The sequence below is a fragment of the Panthera tigris genome, chromosome C1 (genome assembly GCF_018350195.1).
Source record: "Panthera tigris isolate Pti1 chromosome C1, P.tigris_Pti1_mat1.1, whole genome shotgun sequence".
NCBI lineage: Eukaryota > Metazoa > Chordata > Mammalia > Carnivora > Felidae > Panthera > Panthera tigris.
The window spans coordinates 48,327,817-48,345,894 of NC_056667.1; the positions used below are offsets into that span (position 1 = coordinate 48,327,817).

General features: G+C 40.3%; 1 protein-coding gene across 1 annotated transcript in view; it reads left to right on the forward strand.

The window, feature by feature from the left end:
* The first annotated feature begins 8,943 nt into the window (after positions 1–8,943).
* The window catches only part of HOOK1 (hook microtubule tethering protein 1), a 67,635-nt gene continuing 58,500 nt past the window's right edge, over positions 8,944–18,078 (forward strand). The window contains exons 1-3 of the mRNA XM_042997389.1: positions 8,944–9,010; positions 9,270–9,416; positions 17,556–17,641. Coding sequence (XP_042853323.1) covers positions 9,354–9,416; positions 17,556–17,641 — 149 coding nt within the window. The 5' untranslated portion in view covers positions 8,944–9,010; positions 9,270–9,353. The remainder of the gene's footprint in view (positions 9,011–9,269; positions 9,417–17,555; positions 17,642–18,078) is intronic.

The following is an 18,078-nucleotide window of genomic DNA, read 5'->3' on the forward strand; positions in this document are numbered from 1 at the left end:
CATCTATAAAATTGAAAGTATTACTACCTTGTCACATTGTTAAGGATAAATGAATTAGCACAGATGAAGCCCTCTGAATAATGCATAACACCTAATAAATACTCAATAAATTTTAGGTGGTGTTGATAGCCTCAGGATTGGGTATCTCCTTGGTTACTAGTTGCGTTCATATAAAACATTATCAAAGTGTGAAGTCCCCTACTTTAATAAAATGTGCAGCTTGTCTTTTTTCTGTATAAGGCTAAAAGCTCTGACCAGTTTTTGTTTTTTGTTTTTTGGGTGTTTTTTTTTTTACTTTCGGGTTTTTGTTTTTTTGTTTTGTTTGTTTGTCTCTTTTTACAATCTCTGGAAAGTATTTCCAAATTGCACTACCAAGTATGTGTTTATTTGGTTAAGTAATTTCAAAAATTCCAGCAACCACCTACTACTGTCAGTATTTCCTACAACTGCTCATGTCAACAAACCCTTCACACATCTTTCCTGGCGCTTCCTTCTTTGTTCCTACAGCCCATTTATTATTGCTTATGGTTAGGTAAGCCACTGTTCTTCTGTCCTTAAATGACCTGATAATTTCTTCTTTCTAGCAGTTTTGGTATTTTAAGATATATTATGTTCTATATAAGTTATACTATGTAACACATGGAGAGGGAGGGAGCAAGATACATTTCCTCTGGCAGATATCACCTTAATGTATTTTCAGTTGATACATGTGTAGAGGTTTCAGAATCCATGTTTAGTCAGCCATAGTGGTTTCATATACGGTTTTCTCAGGCTATAATAAAATATAAACAGTATTTCTAACATAGCGCTTCCTGTTCTCTTTAGAAATCATTCTCTTCTTATTTATGTGGATCTCGTCTCAAGAACATGATTCTATCCACTTTCCATTTATATAAATTAAAGAATTCATTTTGAAATACTAATTTTCAATACACTTGGAAACAATAGAAGGTACCTTGGGTAGTTATAGTGTAAAGTTAGATTTTACTTGCTTTTTAGAGACAAACATCTGTGGATTAAATGATTAGCCACTATGTGTCAGTGTTTGGCCTTTATTGTAAAAATCTGCTTACATGGATTAGAAGGATTTTTGTACATAAAAAATAGGTCACCAATGGAATAATGAGCACGGATCATCTCTTTAACAGTGTAAAATGATATGTCTTGTGATTCACTTAAACTGAAATTTGAAGAACAGAATTTATGTTTCAGTGATACTTTAGATTGGTTACATTATCAGTACATTTTACTAAATGTCTATTTCTATTACTTATTGTTTTTAAGTATTTGAAAAAAATATATACCTTTTTTATTTGTTCTCATCTGAGTTACTTTAAGACAAGATAAAATAATTATTTCCAATTTTATTTCACTTAGGACTTTGGTGTGGATTTAACTTTTTTAATGTTTATTTTTGAGAGAGAGAAAGAGCATGAGCAGGGCAGGGGATGGGGGCAGAGAGCGAGGGAGACACAGAACTTGAAGCAGGCTCCAGGCTCTGAGCTGTCAGCACAGAGCCCAACACTGGGCTCAAACCCACTAACTGCAAGATCATGACCTGAGGTGAAGTTGGATGATTAACCCACTGAGCCACCCCAGCACCCTGGGGTGGAATTAAATATGTCTAATAAAATGGTTATATTAATTTTAGCTCAGTAAATGGCAAACTAAACCTCCCTTCCCACCAGTTTATCATACAAGTTATATTATTATCATCCTGAGCTGTGATTTATCTTTTTGTAATTTTTGTTTCCAGGTACTTAAGTCTTAAATCCTCCAAGGTGGCATTTGTTTAGTTATATGCCACCAGGCCCCTATATGAAATTATAGGTGTGACAACAACCCCTTTCCATTTTGGAGTTTTTCAGTGTAAGAAACAAGAACGTCAACAGTCTTCCTCTGTGACCGCTTTCACTTTGCAGTTACACTATTGCCACAATTAGAGATGCTTGTCCATTTCTGACACCATGCTTTCCCATTCTGGGTGATGGCACACAAGCTCCACCAAAAATGACTGTGGATGCTGTTCAGAAGATAGCGTGATGTGATGCCCCGATCCCCAACATCTGGGAATCCTGTTGTGAATTGCCTTGGCTGGCACACCACCTTTCCAGGACAGCTCACATCCAGGGATTCAGCAGCATGGAGGCAAAAAAACTAACCCCCTCTCATCCAATCTCGGAAAACCTGGAAGGGCTACTCTAGCTTCAGAGCTCCCCAGGGCTTGGTTGAAGCTTTCATTAGGACCGCACCCCAGGCTGCTTTCTCCCACTGTGCACTTGTGCTTCTAATCCTTCTCCTCCAATTCCCAAGCTCTCAATTCCCAAGACTGCTTCTTCATAAACCTCCTGCCTGCTAATCTTCCATTTCAGAGTCTACCTCCTGCAATGTGGCTGTGTATAGTGTAATTTTAAAATCCCTTGTACTATGGATATACATGTCCTAGTAACAGAGATGCCTTCACTCTTAATTTGAACTTCCTCTCCATTGAAATCTTCAAATAACTTCTCTTTGAGCAGCCCACCAGGTTAGTGTTAACATTGTTTCTAAGTGCTGAACTAAAATGTATTAAAAGTCAGTTCCACTAAGTCATATAAAAGTCTCTTAAACTTAAGTCTGTAAAGGCACCAGAAGCAAAATTCTCGGTGTCCCGTACAGTCTCCCAGTAAGCATTTCATAGAAGGACTCAATTCCTAGCCAGTGTGAGGAATAGACATGTATTTCCTTTTATACAGTGGGAAGTAGGTCCACAGTCTTGATCCCCTTCCTCCAGTCTCTGTCCAAAGGAAACCCAGCTGGAAATATTTGTGGAGATGAAGTCTGTCCCAATCCCATCACCTAAAAAAGTTCAGACCTACTGAGTATCCGAGTCTATTCTGTCCAAGACTTTCTTTTTATTAGAAAGCCAAAGCTTACCCATAGTAAGTGTCTGGGATTGGTCTTGCTTTCCTATACCCAGTACAGTAGTTAGATGAGTTATAGGTGCTGCTAGACATTACTGCCCACTGGGATCGCAGGCCTAAGAACAAGAAGCAGTTTTATTATTTTTTTAATGTTTATTTTTGAGAGAGTGAGAGCGGGAGAGAGAGGTTAAGGGAGGGGCAGAGAGAGAGGGAGACACAGAATCCACAGCAGGCTCCAGGCTCCAAGCTGTCAGCACAGAGCCCGATACGGGGCTTGAAACCACCAACAGTGAGATCATGACCTGAGCTGAAGTGGGACACAACCAACTGAGCCACCCGGATGCCCGAAGCAGTTTTACAATACCAATTTTTTTTGGTCACCATTTCTCTTCCCTAGAACTCTAATTAGGGCTTGTAAATCTTTCCCAGGGCTTGGACACTATCATTCCAAAGTATCTCTCAGATTCTGAAAATTGTCAATCTAGAAGTGTCTGCTCTTGTGTTTAACTGCCTGTGGACCTTGATGCTGATTGGATATAGCCTGAGTCTGCTGTAGTTCTTTGGATATTGTGGACTGCAGACCACTCCTACGGGGCATCATCTAGAGTTAACCCCTGTCTATGGTGGATCTTACATCATTCTGGCTTCTTCTGTCTCTCTGCTGCTGAGATCTAGCCTATGTTGCAATTCTCTTTTTTCTCCTCCCTTCTTCCCTTCTTCCATCCTTCTGCCTCTGAAGCATCTGTAGGATTTCTGTTTGGGAGACTTTGGGAGTTACAGCTGCACCTAAGCAATGCTGTAAGGATCGTGTGGGGGAGGGGCAATAATTTGGTTGAGGAATAAGTGCTTTGCTAGTGAGATCCACTTGTACCGTTTGGCTGCTATGTCTGAACGTCTAGATCAACACCTGTCCAGGCCACAGTTTTCCTCTAGCTGATGTACTCTCTCAGCCATTCAAGGTATCCATATATCAACAGGGGAAACTTATGATGTCTCCACCCCTTTTCACGATTGCTTGTGCAAGGCACAGATTTACTCTCTACAAGTAGAGCCTACTACAGTTCTATTTGAGGTACCTAATCAGCGATTCTCTTTTATCATTTCTCCATCTACTTATAGCCCAATTCAGTTTTTTTTTTAATTTTTTAAATGTTTATTTATTTTTCAGAGAGAGAGAGAGAGAGAGAGGGAGGGAGAGAGTTTGAGCTGGGGAGGACAGAGAGGAGGGAGACACAGAATCCGAAGCAGGCTCCAGGCTCCGAGCTGTCAGCACAGAGCCCAACACAGGGCTTGAACTCACAGACTGCAAGATCATGACCTGAGCCAAAGTCAGACGCTTAACCAACTGAGCCACCCAGGTGTCCCATAGCCCAATGCAGTTTAAAATCTCATCCTGACCGTTCTTTTTCTCTCTTAAGTATTTTTTTAATTTATTTTACTTTTATTGTTTATTTGTTTTTATTTTAATTAAAAAGGTAATATTTATTCACTTTGATGGAAATTGGAAAATAATTAATCATCATGAACAACCTCTGCTAATATTTTGATATATATACTTTGTTTTAAAAAAATGAGGGGAAACATAAGAATGTGTGTGCGTGCACACACACACACACCCAAGACATATACACAGTGTGTATAATAGCTAAAATGTATTGACCAACTATGATGAGCTGGGATCTCTGTTAAGCATTTTGTATGCATTTGATTTTCACAGAAACCGTGTGAAATTATGTAGAGAAAATTGTTTTTATTTTTGTCTGCAGGCATCCATCTCCCCCACCCTCCATCTACACAAGGCAACCACCCCATGATTCACCTTGCGTCTGCAGTACTGGTGGGACAGACAATCTAGGGGCTCACTCTGTTCCTGGCAACGGGCTGGACACATATCCCATGACAGGCTAATTGGATGCCCTCTCTGGAACTTGAATCTTGAAGAGAATGACCCGGAAAAACTATTTAAGTGTATTCATCTAGGTGGTGTTCTCCTGAGAAGACATCTATAGTTTCATTACCTAGATCTAATGAGCAGCTCTGGGACCTGCTTTTGCCCATGCTGGGTTCTTCAGATATTCCTCTGAATCTATAAGATTTCTCATACCCTTGCAACATTTTTTTTTTAAATATAAAGTTACTCAGGTCTGATTCCTTCCACTTATCACTAAAAAATCCCTAACCAATATAGAAATACACAAGTATTATTCTATTTTGCAGACACTGAAACGGAGGCTTACTAAAATGAAGTGACTTGCTCAAGATTACCCAGGCAATAAGAGATCATATTAGGTCATATTAGGTCTCCATAACGCTCAAGTCTGTGCTTAATTTTAACCATATCTCTTTTCAGTCTCCCTCTTTACAGATACACAGGTGTGTGTGTGTGTGCTTACACACACATGTGTATTCTTTTATGTATTATTCCACATTAAGATCTGTCCATATTCTTACTGTGAAGGGGCACATGCACCCCAATGTTTACAGCAGCACTATCAACAATTGCCAAATTGTGGAAAGAGCCCAATGTCCATCGATGGATGAATGGGTAAAGAAGATGTATATGTATGTGTATACACACACAATGGAGTATTACTTGGCAATTGAAAAGAATGAAATCTTGCCATTTGCAGCAACATGGATGAAATTGAGTGTATTATGCTAAGCAAAATAAGTCATAGAAAGACAAATATATGATTTCACTCATATATGGAATTTAAGAAACAAAACAGATGAACATAGGGGAAGGGAAGGAAAAATAAGATAAAAACAGAGAGAGAGGCAAACCATAAGGGACTCTTAAGTACAGAGAACTGAGGGTTGCTAGAAGGGAGGTGGGTGGGAAGATGGACTAAATAGGTTGATGGGCATTAAGGAGGACACTTGTTGGGATGAGCACTGGATTTTATATGGAAGTGATACATCACTGGGCTTCTCCCGAAACCAATACCACACTTTATGTTAACTATTATTAGTTAACTCAATATTCCAATACCTAGATATCATCAAAATTACTACTAACATTTTGGTTTATTTTGTTTTCAGTTTCTCTCCTCTTTCTCTCTCTCGGCATATATAAATATACTCACATGCATACACAAATAGGGATCCATACATAAATTTTAGATATATATTAAACATATAACAGGGAGAGAGAAAGCGAGGGAGAGATCCATACTGTGTATACAGATTTCTATTATCAACTTTATCTTTTAATATTATTCTTTAAACATTTCTGAGTCGTTAAACTTCTGTCACAATATTTTAATAACCACAATATATTTCATTGTATGGATATACCATAATGTATTTAATGACTCTTCTTTCATTTAATGGCTGTTTCTTTTTCCTTTTTTCTTTCTTTATTTCTTCCTTTTTCTTTTTTTTCTTTTTGCTTTGATAACTAGCACTGCAATCAACAAATTTGTTGGCATCTGATTATTTTCTTAGAATAGATTTTGGAGGGCCGCCTGGGTGGCTCAGTCAGTTAAGCGTCTGACTTCAGCTCAGGTCATGATCTCGTACTTTGTGGGTTCAAGCCCTGTGTTGGGCTCTGTGCTGACAACCCAGAGCCTGGAGTCTGCTTCGGATTCTGTGTCTCCCTCTCTCTCTGCCCCTCCCCCACTCATGTTCTGTCTCTCTCTCAAAAAAAATGAATAAACATTAAAAAAAAAAGAATAGGCTTTGGAAGTGAAACTATTGGCTTAAAGTCTTTGAACATTTCAAAGATTCTTGATATATATTGTCAAAAAATTTTCAGAAAGATTGTGCCAATTTACAACCCCACAACTAGTGTTTAAAAATCAGTTTTATTCAATGCTCCAAATATAGATGCCAACTTTTAGAAATGAATGTCAACAGTTGGAAAAGGATAGAGTATACTGTATTAGGCATTTCTTCTAATACATTATTTTCTGATTATAAAGTAATACAAGCTAATTGCAAGTTGAAAAATATAGAAGATTACAGAAAATAACATCATCCATAAATAAAAATGATGGTTTGATGAGCATTCCTTTGTCTTCTTGGTGTGCACATGTTAAATACATAAATATTTATTATGTTGAAATCATATGGCTCATACTTTTATATCTAAACTTTTAATGTTATATATCATGAAACATTTGTATTAAATATTCCCCAAACCATTATTTTTACTAGTCACCAAATATTCTATCTTACACATTGACTATAATGTAGTTAACCTTTCTTGCTTATTGGATGTGTATTGATCAGTATATACAGAAATGCAATACCTGATGTTGCTCATAACCTCTGACTACATTTCTGATTATTTCAATAGAATTTATGGCCATAAGTGGAATTCTAGAGTCATGGGTTTAAATTGTATGGATATTTTAAAGTTTCTTGATAAATATTGATAGAAAATTGGAAAAATTCTTCTAAAATGTTTGCTCCAGTTTTGTATGAAAGTGCACTCACTCTTCTCAACATTATTTTTGTTGTTTTATTTCAATGATTTATGTTTTTAATTTTTTGAATCTTTTCACATTTCCTTGAACTATCTGTATTTCTTCTTTTCTGAATTCACTGATCATATGCTTCACATAGTTTTCCTTTAGATCTAGTATCATGAAGACAACCGAGCATCCTTCCCTTAGGATCTGTTCTCTGCTCCTACAGCGCTCAGAAGGATAACTCAGTTCCTCCCCCCCCATTATTCTTCTTAAATATTCTGAATACTTCAGTCACCTGTGACTCTTAGTGATAAGCATGTATGATTGTAGTAACTCATATTTGCAAAAGAGTTTTTAATTCATAAAACTCTTTCACACCCATTATCAGTTTTGCCCCTGTGAGAGAGACGGGGCAGGTCAGTGTCATCAGCATCATTTTAGAAATGTGGACGTTGAATTCCATAGGAGAAAGCTGTCAACAGCCAGTGGGGAGTAAAGTCAAGATTCAGACCAGGTCTTCAATTCCTAGATCTTTTCCCTTTCCTTTTCCTTTTCAGTTAAGTCATATTACTGATGTTGCTGTTGTCCAGAAATATAAAATGACTCCACATGGGGTAAGAAAGTTCTAGAATGAGGTTAAGAGACTTGATAGCAAATGCAAGTACTGTATTTTTAGAATGAGACTGATTTACATTTGAGGGCTTTTAATTGCAGTTATCCATCAGTTTTAAACTTTCAATGTCTAAATATAAAGACCGTGGCAATATAAATGAGCCAGCTGCATTTTTACACAGAGCATGAACTGATGAGTTTATGAATGAGTGAAGTGATGGAAATCAACAGTAAGAGTAAGAATATCCCAACCCATTTCAACAGCCTAAGCCATACATCAGTACCTTGGAGAGCTTCCAACTCTACGCCACCCCCTCCCTCACAAACATTCGCAGAAAAGGCAAATTTTCATCCGCCAAAGGAAAATCGGAAGCATTGTACACTGTTATCTTCCATGTTTTTTGAAAACTAAAAAAGATTATTTCATTTTCCATTTTCCTACCTGAAAATGGTCTTCCTTTTCGCCCCATTTAAAATGCAATTGCCCGTCTCTGTGATCTTGTGCGAGCTTATTTAACTTAAGCAGCTTTATGGTATTCTCCCCCCTTAGCAAACACATTTCTTTGCCATGTCTGCAAAGGAAAATGTCCTTTTCCAATGAGCGACCGGGAGAAAATCAGCTCTCCTTATCTCGAGTAGGATCTATTTCTGAAGACACGAGGGCAGCAGTGTGGATCTCCACAGGTGTAGCCAGGAGCTGCCCTACTGAGGGGAAGGAAGGAGGCGCGAAGATGCTTGAGCCCGCCCTACTTAACGCTGGGAGCCCCGCGGCCTCCTCTGCCCTTGGGGCAGCGTGAGCTTCAGCCGCTACATCGCCCAGCCGCGCACGCGCGCTCCCCGCCCCCGTCCCCACCGCACCTGCCAGGTCACAAACCCCTTCCCACCCTCCCGCGCTCCCTCCCGGAGGCTGTCTTGTCTCACATTGATTGGTCGGAGCCAAGACGGTGCGTCCAATCAGCAATCCCTCCTGCGCAACCTATCCCCGCTCTTCCCGCCCCCTCCCGCCCCGCACGCCCCTCTCGAGCACCTACTTTCTTTGTGACTGGTGCGCGCCCTGGTCACTCAGTGCGGCGGGAAGAGGTGTGCGGGATAGGGAAGGAGGGGGGGAGGACGGGAGGGGCGGGTGGGGCGGGGAAGGGGCAGGAGGGGGCGGGGCTCAGGTGCAGAGCCGCGCAGCCTGGCCGGACCCGGCAGGGGGCGAACGGCGGAGCGGGGCGGAGCGGGGACGGGGGTGTTGGCGAGGAGGGGGTTACGCCGGCGACGTCGGCCGCGCGAGGCTTCGCGCGTGAGCCGCGCGGGCGCTGGGCCTGGCTACCGAGCTTTCCCGGCCGGCGAGCAGGTCGTCGACGCCGGCTCCTGGCGGAGCGCGGGGAGGAGGGAGGTGTCGGTGTCAGCGGCGGCGTAGTCGACGGCGGCCCCGGCCATGGAAGAGACGCAGCCGCTTCCGCAGTCCGAGCTGCCGTTATGCGACAGCCTCATCATCTGGGTGAGTACGAGGGGGCGGGGGGCCGAGGGGCCGAGGCGAGTTGCCCCGGGCCCCCGGTTCTCCGCAGGTGAGCCTCAGGAGTAGCCGGGCCACCTGCGCCGCGGACTCGGCGCGTCGCCCTCCGAGTCTCCTGTCGCCCTTGACCGCGAGAGTGCCACCTGCGGGTCGCGGGGCAGGTGTGTACGTGTGGGTGTTGTATGTTTGTGTCTGGGGACTAGGGGCAGGTAAAGGGAGCTCCGGAGCTGGGGCCGGAGGAGGCTCGTCTTACTGCTTTGATCTATCTAGCTTGTGACAGCTGTGGCTGGAGCCAGGCGTCCATCCCCTTTGCTCTTCGCTGCCCCCATTTTCTTCTCCCTGGACTGCCGACTCTCTCGCCTTCTGTCTGCTGAACAGCTTTCCTGTACGGACCTCTGTGCCACTTGGGAGCGGAGGCCCTCTGCGAAACTCCCCTCCTATCCAAACCACTTTGCTCTGCTTGGACACAGGTGGCCAAGAGGTGGTTTTGGTTCCTGGATCAGAGATCCTCCAGGACCTCCGATTCTGTAGAAGTCGTTTCGAAGGGATATTTGCACACATTTGATATGTTGGAGGTGGGGGCTCCTATTCCTTTTTTCTTGCTGGACCCCCCTTTTCCTTCTCCAGTGGACAACATTTTCTTTCAAGAAAAAGACTTGGTATTTTCATTTGCACTTGGTGCGTGTTTGGTATTTCTAATTAATTTGTGTGGTATTTGGACAGACAGGATCTGCCCCCAGTATTCCCGTAAGTAAAACGATGTCTCACCTTTTGGAGGTGCTCAGCGATCAAAGAGCTGGCAATTCAGGTGTAGCTTCCAACCCACATTGGGCAAGGTTGGTGCTTGATGGTCTGTCCACAGGGTGCTGTTGATGGTGCCCATCCCTAAACTAGTTGTTTGGTTGTGTGTGGATGAGCGTGTGCATGATGGAATGTAAACAGACTGGATCAGGAGGTGGTATTCGGTTGATGCTGTTCTCTAGCGATCTCCTCATTTGAGTAATTCAAAACAATGAGAAATCAGAGAAGGTTTCTGGCTGTGTATGAAGTCTATTGGAAATGACCGTGATTTAAAGCAACTTTTACAGTTTAGAGGTAAATAGTTTTGGTTATAAGTGGAATGCAGATATATAGGGCTTCTGAGTTAAAAGCAGTTAGCTAACTGTTCATCTTTATTTTCATTTAGAGTAAGTATTGGGATTGAGATGCTGTGTTTTAAGACTCTCATGAAATAAGGCAACATTACTTTTAGCGATGTGTTTTGCTAAAACAAGTGACTAATTAAAGGGGGTATCCTAATCTGTTACATTATTGCTCTAAACATCTGACTTAAGTAGTAAACTTCGTCTTTGTGATGTCATTGACTTATATGAGGTGATGAAGTAAAGGATGTTTTTGAATTGTATTGCAATGTTTTAAAATACTATGTACTATACCCATTCTTTTAGCCAGTATTTATTGAGTTCCTGCTTTGTTCAAGGCACTGAGGAAGACGTATCAAGAATAATCAAGGAACTTTCCATTTTTTCTTGGAGTGGTAGGCAGAGCTGTGTATTTTTATAATGAGAGGCAAAATTCCTTAAAAACTGCAAAAATGCTATAGATGACAGAGTATAGTAGGTTATTTGCTTCTCCAGTTCTAAGGCTGCTGAAACACTGGAGAAAATGGAATTACTGTGCAGATTGTTGCCTTTAAAAATGCTCTACAGACAAATCTACTTGCTCCCATAACAATGCCCAGCTATATAAAGACTAAGAACAACCACACAGATCCCCTCACATTTCTCTTTGCAAACCTCTACCAGTACCCTGTTTGAACCCCCAACTTTTCTCCCCTCAGAAATATGATCTCCTCCTTATCTTGACCCTAGCTCTAGATCCCATCCCTTCTACCTCTTCTAAAACTTTGCTTTTTCATTTCACTCTTTCCTTTGGATCCTTCCTCTTTACACATAAACTTACTTAAATCTTCCCTATCTTAAAAAGAAAACAAAGAGCCACCACTCCCTGTTAAAACCACACTCTATTTCCCCTTCCCTCTGCAGTCAAATTATTTGAGTTTTGTATACTCATCCTTTATACTTGAACTTTCATTCACTTCTCAACCCACTGCACATGAGATTCTTTTCTTTTAGGCCTTCACCTACTGGATTTGGCAAACTCGTAACTATTCTTTATTATCCTTATCTTACTTGATGGTTCTTTTGTGAGATCATCTTCTGCCTTAGTTTCTTGGGTACCTGTCTCTTGGCTTCTCTTTACCTCTCCAGATGATTTCCAGTGAACGTTGGTATCTGTCTTTGCCTTTGCCAGCCACTGCATTGTTGATGTCACCTCACTTCTCCAGGTTTTCCCAAACTCTCCCAATGCCCCAAGTCCTCCATGCCCACCATGCTGCACTGACTTTCTATTTCTTGAGGAATCTGGGCTTCTTAATTATACTTTCCTCTACCCAGAATATTCTCTGTCTAGTGAGTGACTGACTTCTTCTCACCATTCAGTTCTCAGATCTGTTGTCATCTTTCAGAGTCAGTAACAGTGAATGACTTACCTGTCCCCCAGTCCTATCTCTTTATAACCTGTCACCCCTTTTCTATGAGTCTGTAACACTTAACACTTTCTGAAGTCAACCTATTTGCTCCATGGGGTCACAGCCCCTTTGTGACCTGTTTTCTGCTGTATTCCCAGGAACAACAACTGGCCGGGATCTCTAATACAACATTGAATCAAAGCGGTGATAGTCCATATCCTTGTCTTGGTCCTGACCTCAGAGACCAGTATTTCACCATTAAGGATGTAGGTTCTTGTAGATACCTGGGGTAAACTTTTAACAGTATGATAGAGGATTGATGGATTTCAGCAAGTAGAAATCAGGGGAAATGAATTTTCTAGACACAGGAAGTAATGTAAATGGTCTTCTTCGGCAATAGATCAAAAAGAGGTAGTGAAGGCACATCCTTGTCATGATATCTCTCATTTCTTAATGTGCTCCCTACCGTAGTAAGTAATGTTACATGTTGAGGAGAAGTAGTAGGAGATAAAAGATTAAAAAGTTAGGATGGGGCTAAATCATGGAGGTGAGAAGACAGCTGGTAGTAAACTCTGTTCTTTCAGCACTAGACAGTGTTCTAGGACAATAGAACCAACATTAATAGAATTTGAGAGGTCATTAAGAAAACCTGATTAGTACAGAGATGCCTCTTTTGGCAGTTTTCTTTTTAATTTTATTTTTTAATTTACATCCAAATTAGGTAGCATATAGTGCAACAATGATTTCAGGAGTAGATTCCTTAATGCCTCTTACCCATTTAGCCCATACCCCTTCCCACACCCCCTCCAGTAACCCTCTGTTTGTTCTCCATATTTATGAGTCTCTTATGCTTTGTCCCCCTCCCTGTTTTTATATTATTTTTGCTTCCCTTCCCTTATGTTCATCTGTTTTGTCTCCTAAAGCCCTCATATGAGTGAAGTCATACGATATCTATCTTTCTCTGACTAATTTCACTTAGCATAATATCCTCCAGTTCCATCCACATAGTTGCAAATGGCAAGATGTCATTCTTTTTGATTGCTGAGAAATACTCCATTGTGTGTGTGTGTGTGTGTGTGTGTGTGTGTGTGTACCACATCTTCTTTATCCATTCATCCATCGATGGACATTTGGGCTCTTTCCATACTTTGGCTATTGTTGATAGTGCTGCTATAAACATGGGGGTGCATGTGTCCCTTTGAAACAGCACACCTGTATCCCTTGGATAAATACCTAGTAGTGCAGTTGCTGGGTTGTAGAGTAGTTCTATTTTTAGTTTTTTGAGGAACCTCCATACTGTTTTCCAGAGTGGCTGCACCAGCTTGCATTCCCACCAACAATGCAGAAGAGATCCTCTTTCTCACATCCTCACCAACATCTGTTGTTGCCTGAGTTCTTAGTGTTAGCCATTCTGACAGGTGTAAGGTGGTATCTCATTGTGGTTTTGATTTGTATTTCCCTGATGGTGAGTGATGAGCATTTTTTCATGTGTCCGTTGGCCATCTGGATGTCTTCTTTGGAGAAGTGTCTATTCATGTCTTTTGCTCATCTCTTCACTGGATTGTTTCTTGGGTGTTGAATTTGGTAAGTTCTTTATAGATTTTGGATACTAACCCTTTATCTGATATGTCATTTGCAAATATCTTCTCCCATTCTGTCAGTTGCCTTTTAGTTTTGCTGATTGTTTCCTTTGCTGTGCAGAAGCTTTTTATTTGGATGAGGTCCCAGTAGTTCATTTTTGCTTTTGTTTCCCTTGCCTCTGGAGACGTGTTGAATAAGAAGTTGCTGCGGCTCTTTTGGCAGTTATTAAGAAGTTATATTTTATGGGACACCTGGGTGGCTCAGTTGGTTAAGCTTCTGACTCTCGATCTCAGCTCAGGACATGATCAGGACATTTTGGCTCAGGACATGATCTCATGAGATTGAGTCCCACACCTGGCTCTGCGCTGGGCATGGAGCTGCCTTAAGATTCTCTCTCTCCCTCTCCTGCTCCCCAGCACACACTCTCTTTTCCTCTCTCCCTCTCTTTGTCTCTCTCAAAAAAGAAAGAAAGAAAGAAAGAAAGAAAGAAAGAAAGAAAGAAAGAAAGAAAGAGGAAGAAAGAAAGAAAAGAAAGAAAGAAGGAAAAAAGTTTTATTTTATGATTTGGAACTCAAAATAATTCGTTCTTAGAAATGTTGTACTGCTACTTAGCAAAAAATTTAGAGCTGAAAGACAAATTTGGGCACCATTTACATGGTAGAGGGAGTATATGAGAGTTTGCAGTATTTGCATGAATATATATTTAATAAACTTGGCTTTGTAACATTTGGAAAATTAAAATTTTGGGACTTTACTTTCACCAATAAAATTAGAATTGAACTATATTTTTAATGGTTTTCTTAGTTCTTGTGTTCTTTGACCTTGACAGGCAGGTGAAGGAAAAACAAATGCCAAATATATGCCCAAAGGAACAAAAAATATTAAAGGCTGAATCATTGTTATGAAAATCTTAAAACAATAATCTTTCTGAAATGAATATTTAGAGGAGGAGAATATGAGAATAGAGCTGACCCAAAGTTGAAGATTTTGGCTGTCAGTTGGGAAGACCCCCCTTTCTTCCTTGATTTTGGTGACATTTATATTGAAGCAATTCAGGAACAATATTTCCACATTTTTGATTATTTGCGTTATTTAAAGATAAATAAGAAAGTAAGATTGATTTGCAAGAACCCTGTGGTTACTGATGGAAGCCCTGTCTGCCCCTTTTGGGCCACTCACCAAAAAGACTTCTGCTTCTTTACCTCTGTGAAGAGTAGTGTGAAAGAGGACAGTTTCCTTTGTCCCTCTGCTTTGGCATCACTACCCACACTGAGCTTTTTAATTTATTCACTCTTCTTGGTTATAAAGCCTTTCTGTTTGGCCAAATGAAATTACATTCTGTGTTATCTAATTTATTTTGCAACTAGTTTAAGAACTTTCAAGAGACACTCCAATTAAAATTTTTTTTTAATGTTTATTTTTGAGAGGGAGAGAGAGAGAACACAAGTGAACGAGGGTCAGACAGAGGGGGGACGCAGAATTGGAAGCAGGCTCCAGGCTCTGAGCTTTCAGCACAGAGCCCGACCCTGGGCTTGAACCCATGAACCGTGAGATCATGACCTAGGCCGAAGTTGGATGTTTAACCAACTGAGCCACCAAGGCTCCCCAAGACACCCCAATTTAAATCCATGTCTAAGAGAAGGAAAAATTGATCTTAATCTGGACTTGGTGGTCAATGAGGCAATACTTAGTATATGTACTACTTTTACATATTTCTTTACTATTTTGCTTAATATTCTGTGCTTCTTAAATCATTCTTTTAAAATAACTAATCCTATCCATTTTGTAAAAAGCTAATGATATAAAATGTAAGTAGGAAGGGTTGAAAAGTGGGAGCCACAGTTTACCTGCAAGTATATGATTATCTTCTTTTTAAAGATGCCCTAACCCTGGGGTTTCTCTTTCCTGTGCATCCACTTAGTTGCAAAATCCTGGTTATTTTATATTTTAAATTCCATGAATTTATTCTGTCCTCTTGGTCACCGTTACCCTATCTGTAAGCCACCTGTTTTATCAACAAGACTATCACAGGAGCCTTCTAACGGACTCAGGTGTAAAAGTTATTCTCTTCCTTTCTCTGTGTCAGTATTGTTGCTATCCTAAATATGCTAAAGTTATCACTTTCTTACTGTTCTTCAGTGATTCATCATCATCCAGAGCATTGGTTCTAAAAAATTGATGTGCATAAGAATTGCTGGGGCAGGGGCATGTGAGTGGCTCTGAAGGTTAAGTGTCTGACTCTTGATCTCAGCTCAGGTCATGAGTTCAAGCCCCACATTGAGCTCCACACTGGGCATGGAGCCCACTTAAAACCAAACAAACAAAAAAGAATCACTTAGGCATTTTCTGATTTAATGTGTCTAGAGATTCTGATTTGTATTGTTCTTAGACCCCAAGCTTTGAGGAACCCCGAATCATAACTAATTGCTAACAGCTGCTGAGCTTGTACCAGGCGCTGATCTAAGTTGGCTCTGCTTGCTAATTCTCTCAACCATCTTGTGAGGTAGATACAAACTATTCTGCTGTTTCCCATTATAAGGATGATACCATCAAGGGTAAGTCCATGCTTCTTGTCATGGACCTCCAGAGTTCTGACCCATATCTGTTTTCTTACCTGCCCCCCCCCCTTTGTTGTCACCTCTTCCCCGTTCCTCTTTGCCCTGAAAATCCGGTAATACTGAACTGTATGTTGCCTAAAAATACCATTTCTTTTCAGGTATTTGTGCTCTTATCATATTCCTATTTCCTAAAGCTTCCTTCCCTTGGTTCTTTCTTTACTCAAGACCTTCTGTTCAGGAATCATCTCTGAGAAGTATTTCCTAAATACAAACCCTAATTAGTTAACTCCTGTCTATTTCTGAATGATTTGTGCATACTATAGTCATGAGACTGGGAATGGCATTTTCTAGAAATAATTTATGTCTTTTTCTCCTGTCCTTAACTCTTGATTGCAACTGCTTGAGAGTAGAAAACAGGTGATTTTCTTTTGTAACCCCACGGTGCCCACATAGAGTAGGATCTCAGTAAAGTATCTTTGTGTACTTTCAAAGTAACTGTAGCTAGCATTATTTGTCTGTGTCATTCTTCCATGTGTATTACCATAATGGAGACTTACTTGTAGAATCTCAAACAGAACCGCTAAAGGTGAATCATGGAGGGGAGAGACTTTTGTCAGATTAAGATAGTTAAGTGGCAAATTAAGGAATTATAATTGAATAGTAAAGGAGATAAATATATGTAGGAAAAGAGAATCATAGTGTATTTAATTTAAGATCATTATGGGTTGAGATTAGACTTCTAGGAAATATATGACCCATTGTAGCTCTGCTGTAATTTGCTTTTCAAAAATTCTTGTCTTGTATTTGCTTTTTAGAAAAAGACGCCACAGTTTCACTTCTCTTTTTACCATGTACATGAATGTTTAACAAATAGAGATTCGACAAGAATAATATGTAAAGCCAAACTAAATAGAAACAACTTGATGTGGTGGGTGGGCCCTGGACCATTCATGCCCTGAGACTAATTGTTGGATGGCAGGCTGAGGTCCTGCCTTATTTCAGGCCTCACTGGTTAATTAAGTAGTTTTAGACTTGACATTTCTAGGCTTTGTTGTCCTACCAAATGATGTGAGTGAAATTTTAAGTTGACATAATAGGTTACCTTAAAGTCCTTTCTGATGTTATTCTCCTAACAACGAACACAATATAGTTGATCTTAAGGTCTGTGCATCTGACTCTCAGAAATTCTGAAGTACTTCCTACATTGCATCAATATATTTGACTGTTTTCGGTGTGATTATTTGAATTGTTAAGTGTTTATGTTTGTAAGACTATTACACAGCCACGAAAACTTGTTAGTATAGTTGCATTTGTTCGGCCCAGTCTGAATTTAAACAAAACAGGACAATTTATAATTATTTTTCTCTGTCGTGTTCATGTTTGGGGAGGGGAGTTGGTAACACCACCCTGTAAGGATAAAGGAACAGTAAAGTCATTTGCTCTGTGTCATTTTAGCTGCAGACATTCAATACTGCCGCACCTTGTCAAGATGTCAAACAGCTGACTAATGGAGTTGCCATGGCACAAGTTCTTCATCAAATGTAAGTAGTAGTCCAGACTCTTTTTGAAAGAATTGTAAACCCAATACCAAGGAAGAAAACTTAGCCTTGTATTCTAAAAGTTGCTGAAACTTTATCCTATTAAGTCGTGACAGGCATTATTACATCTAGGGCACAGGAAAGTTCACCACCTGATTCTTCCTTGCTTGTTCACAGAGGTAATCTTAATTAAGTGAGCAAACACGATTATTATCTAGCTAAGAGATTTTCATTTTAAACTTGTCCTGGTCACATTCACAAACTACAGTAACTGGAAAAGAAGCCGTTTTAAGGAATGGTATAATTGCTTATGATTTTTTGAGTTACTTTACTATCATTGGAAGGTATCAATGCATGGAGATTATTATTTTAGAGAGAATTGAAGTATATAATACTGGATTTGGAAAAAATATTAAATTTTAAAATCTATATTTGAGTTA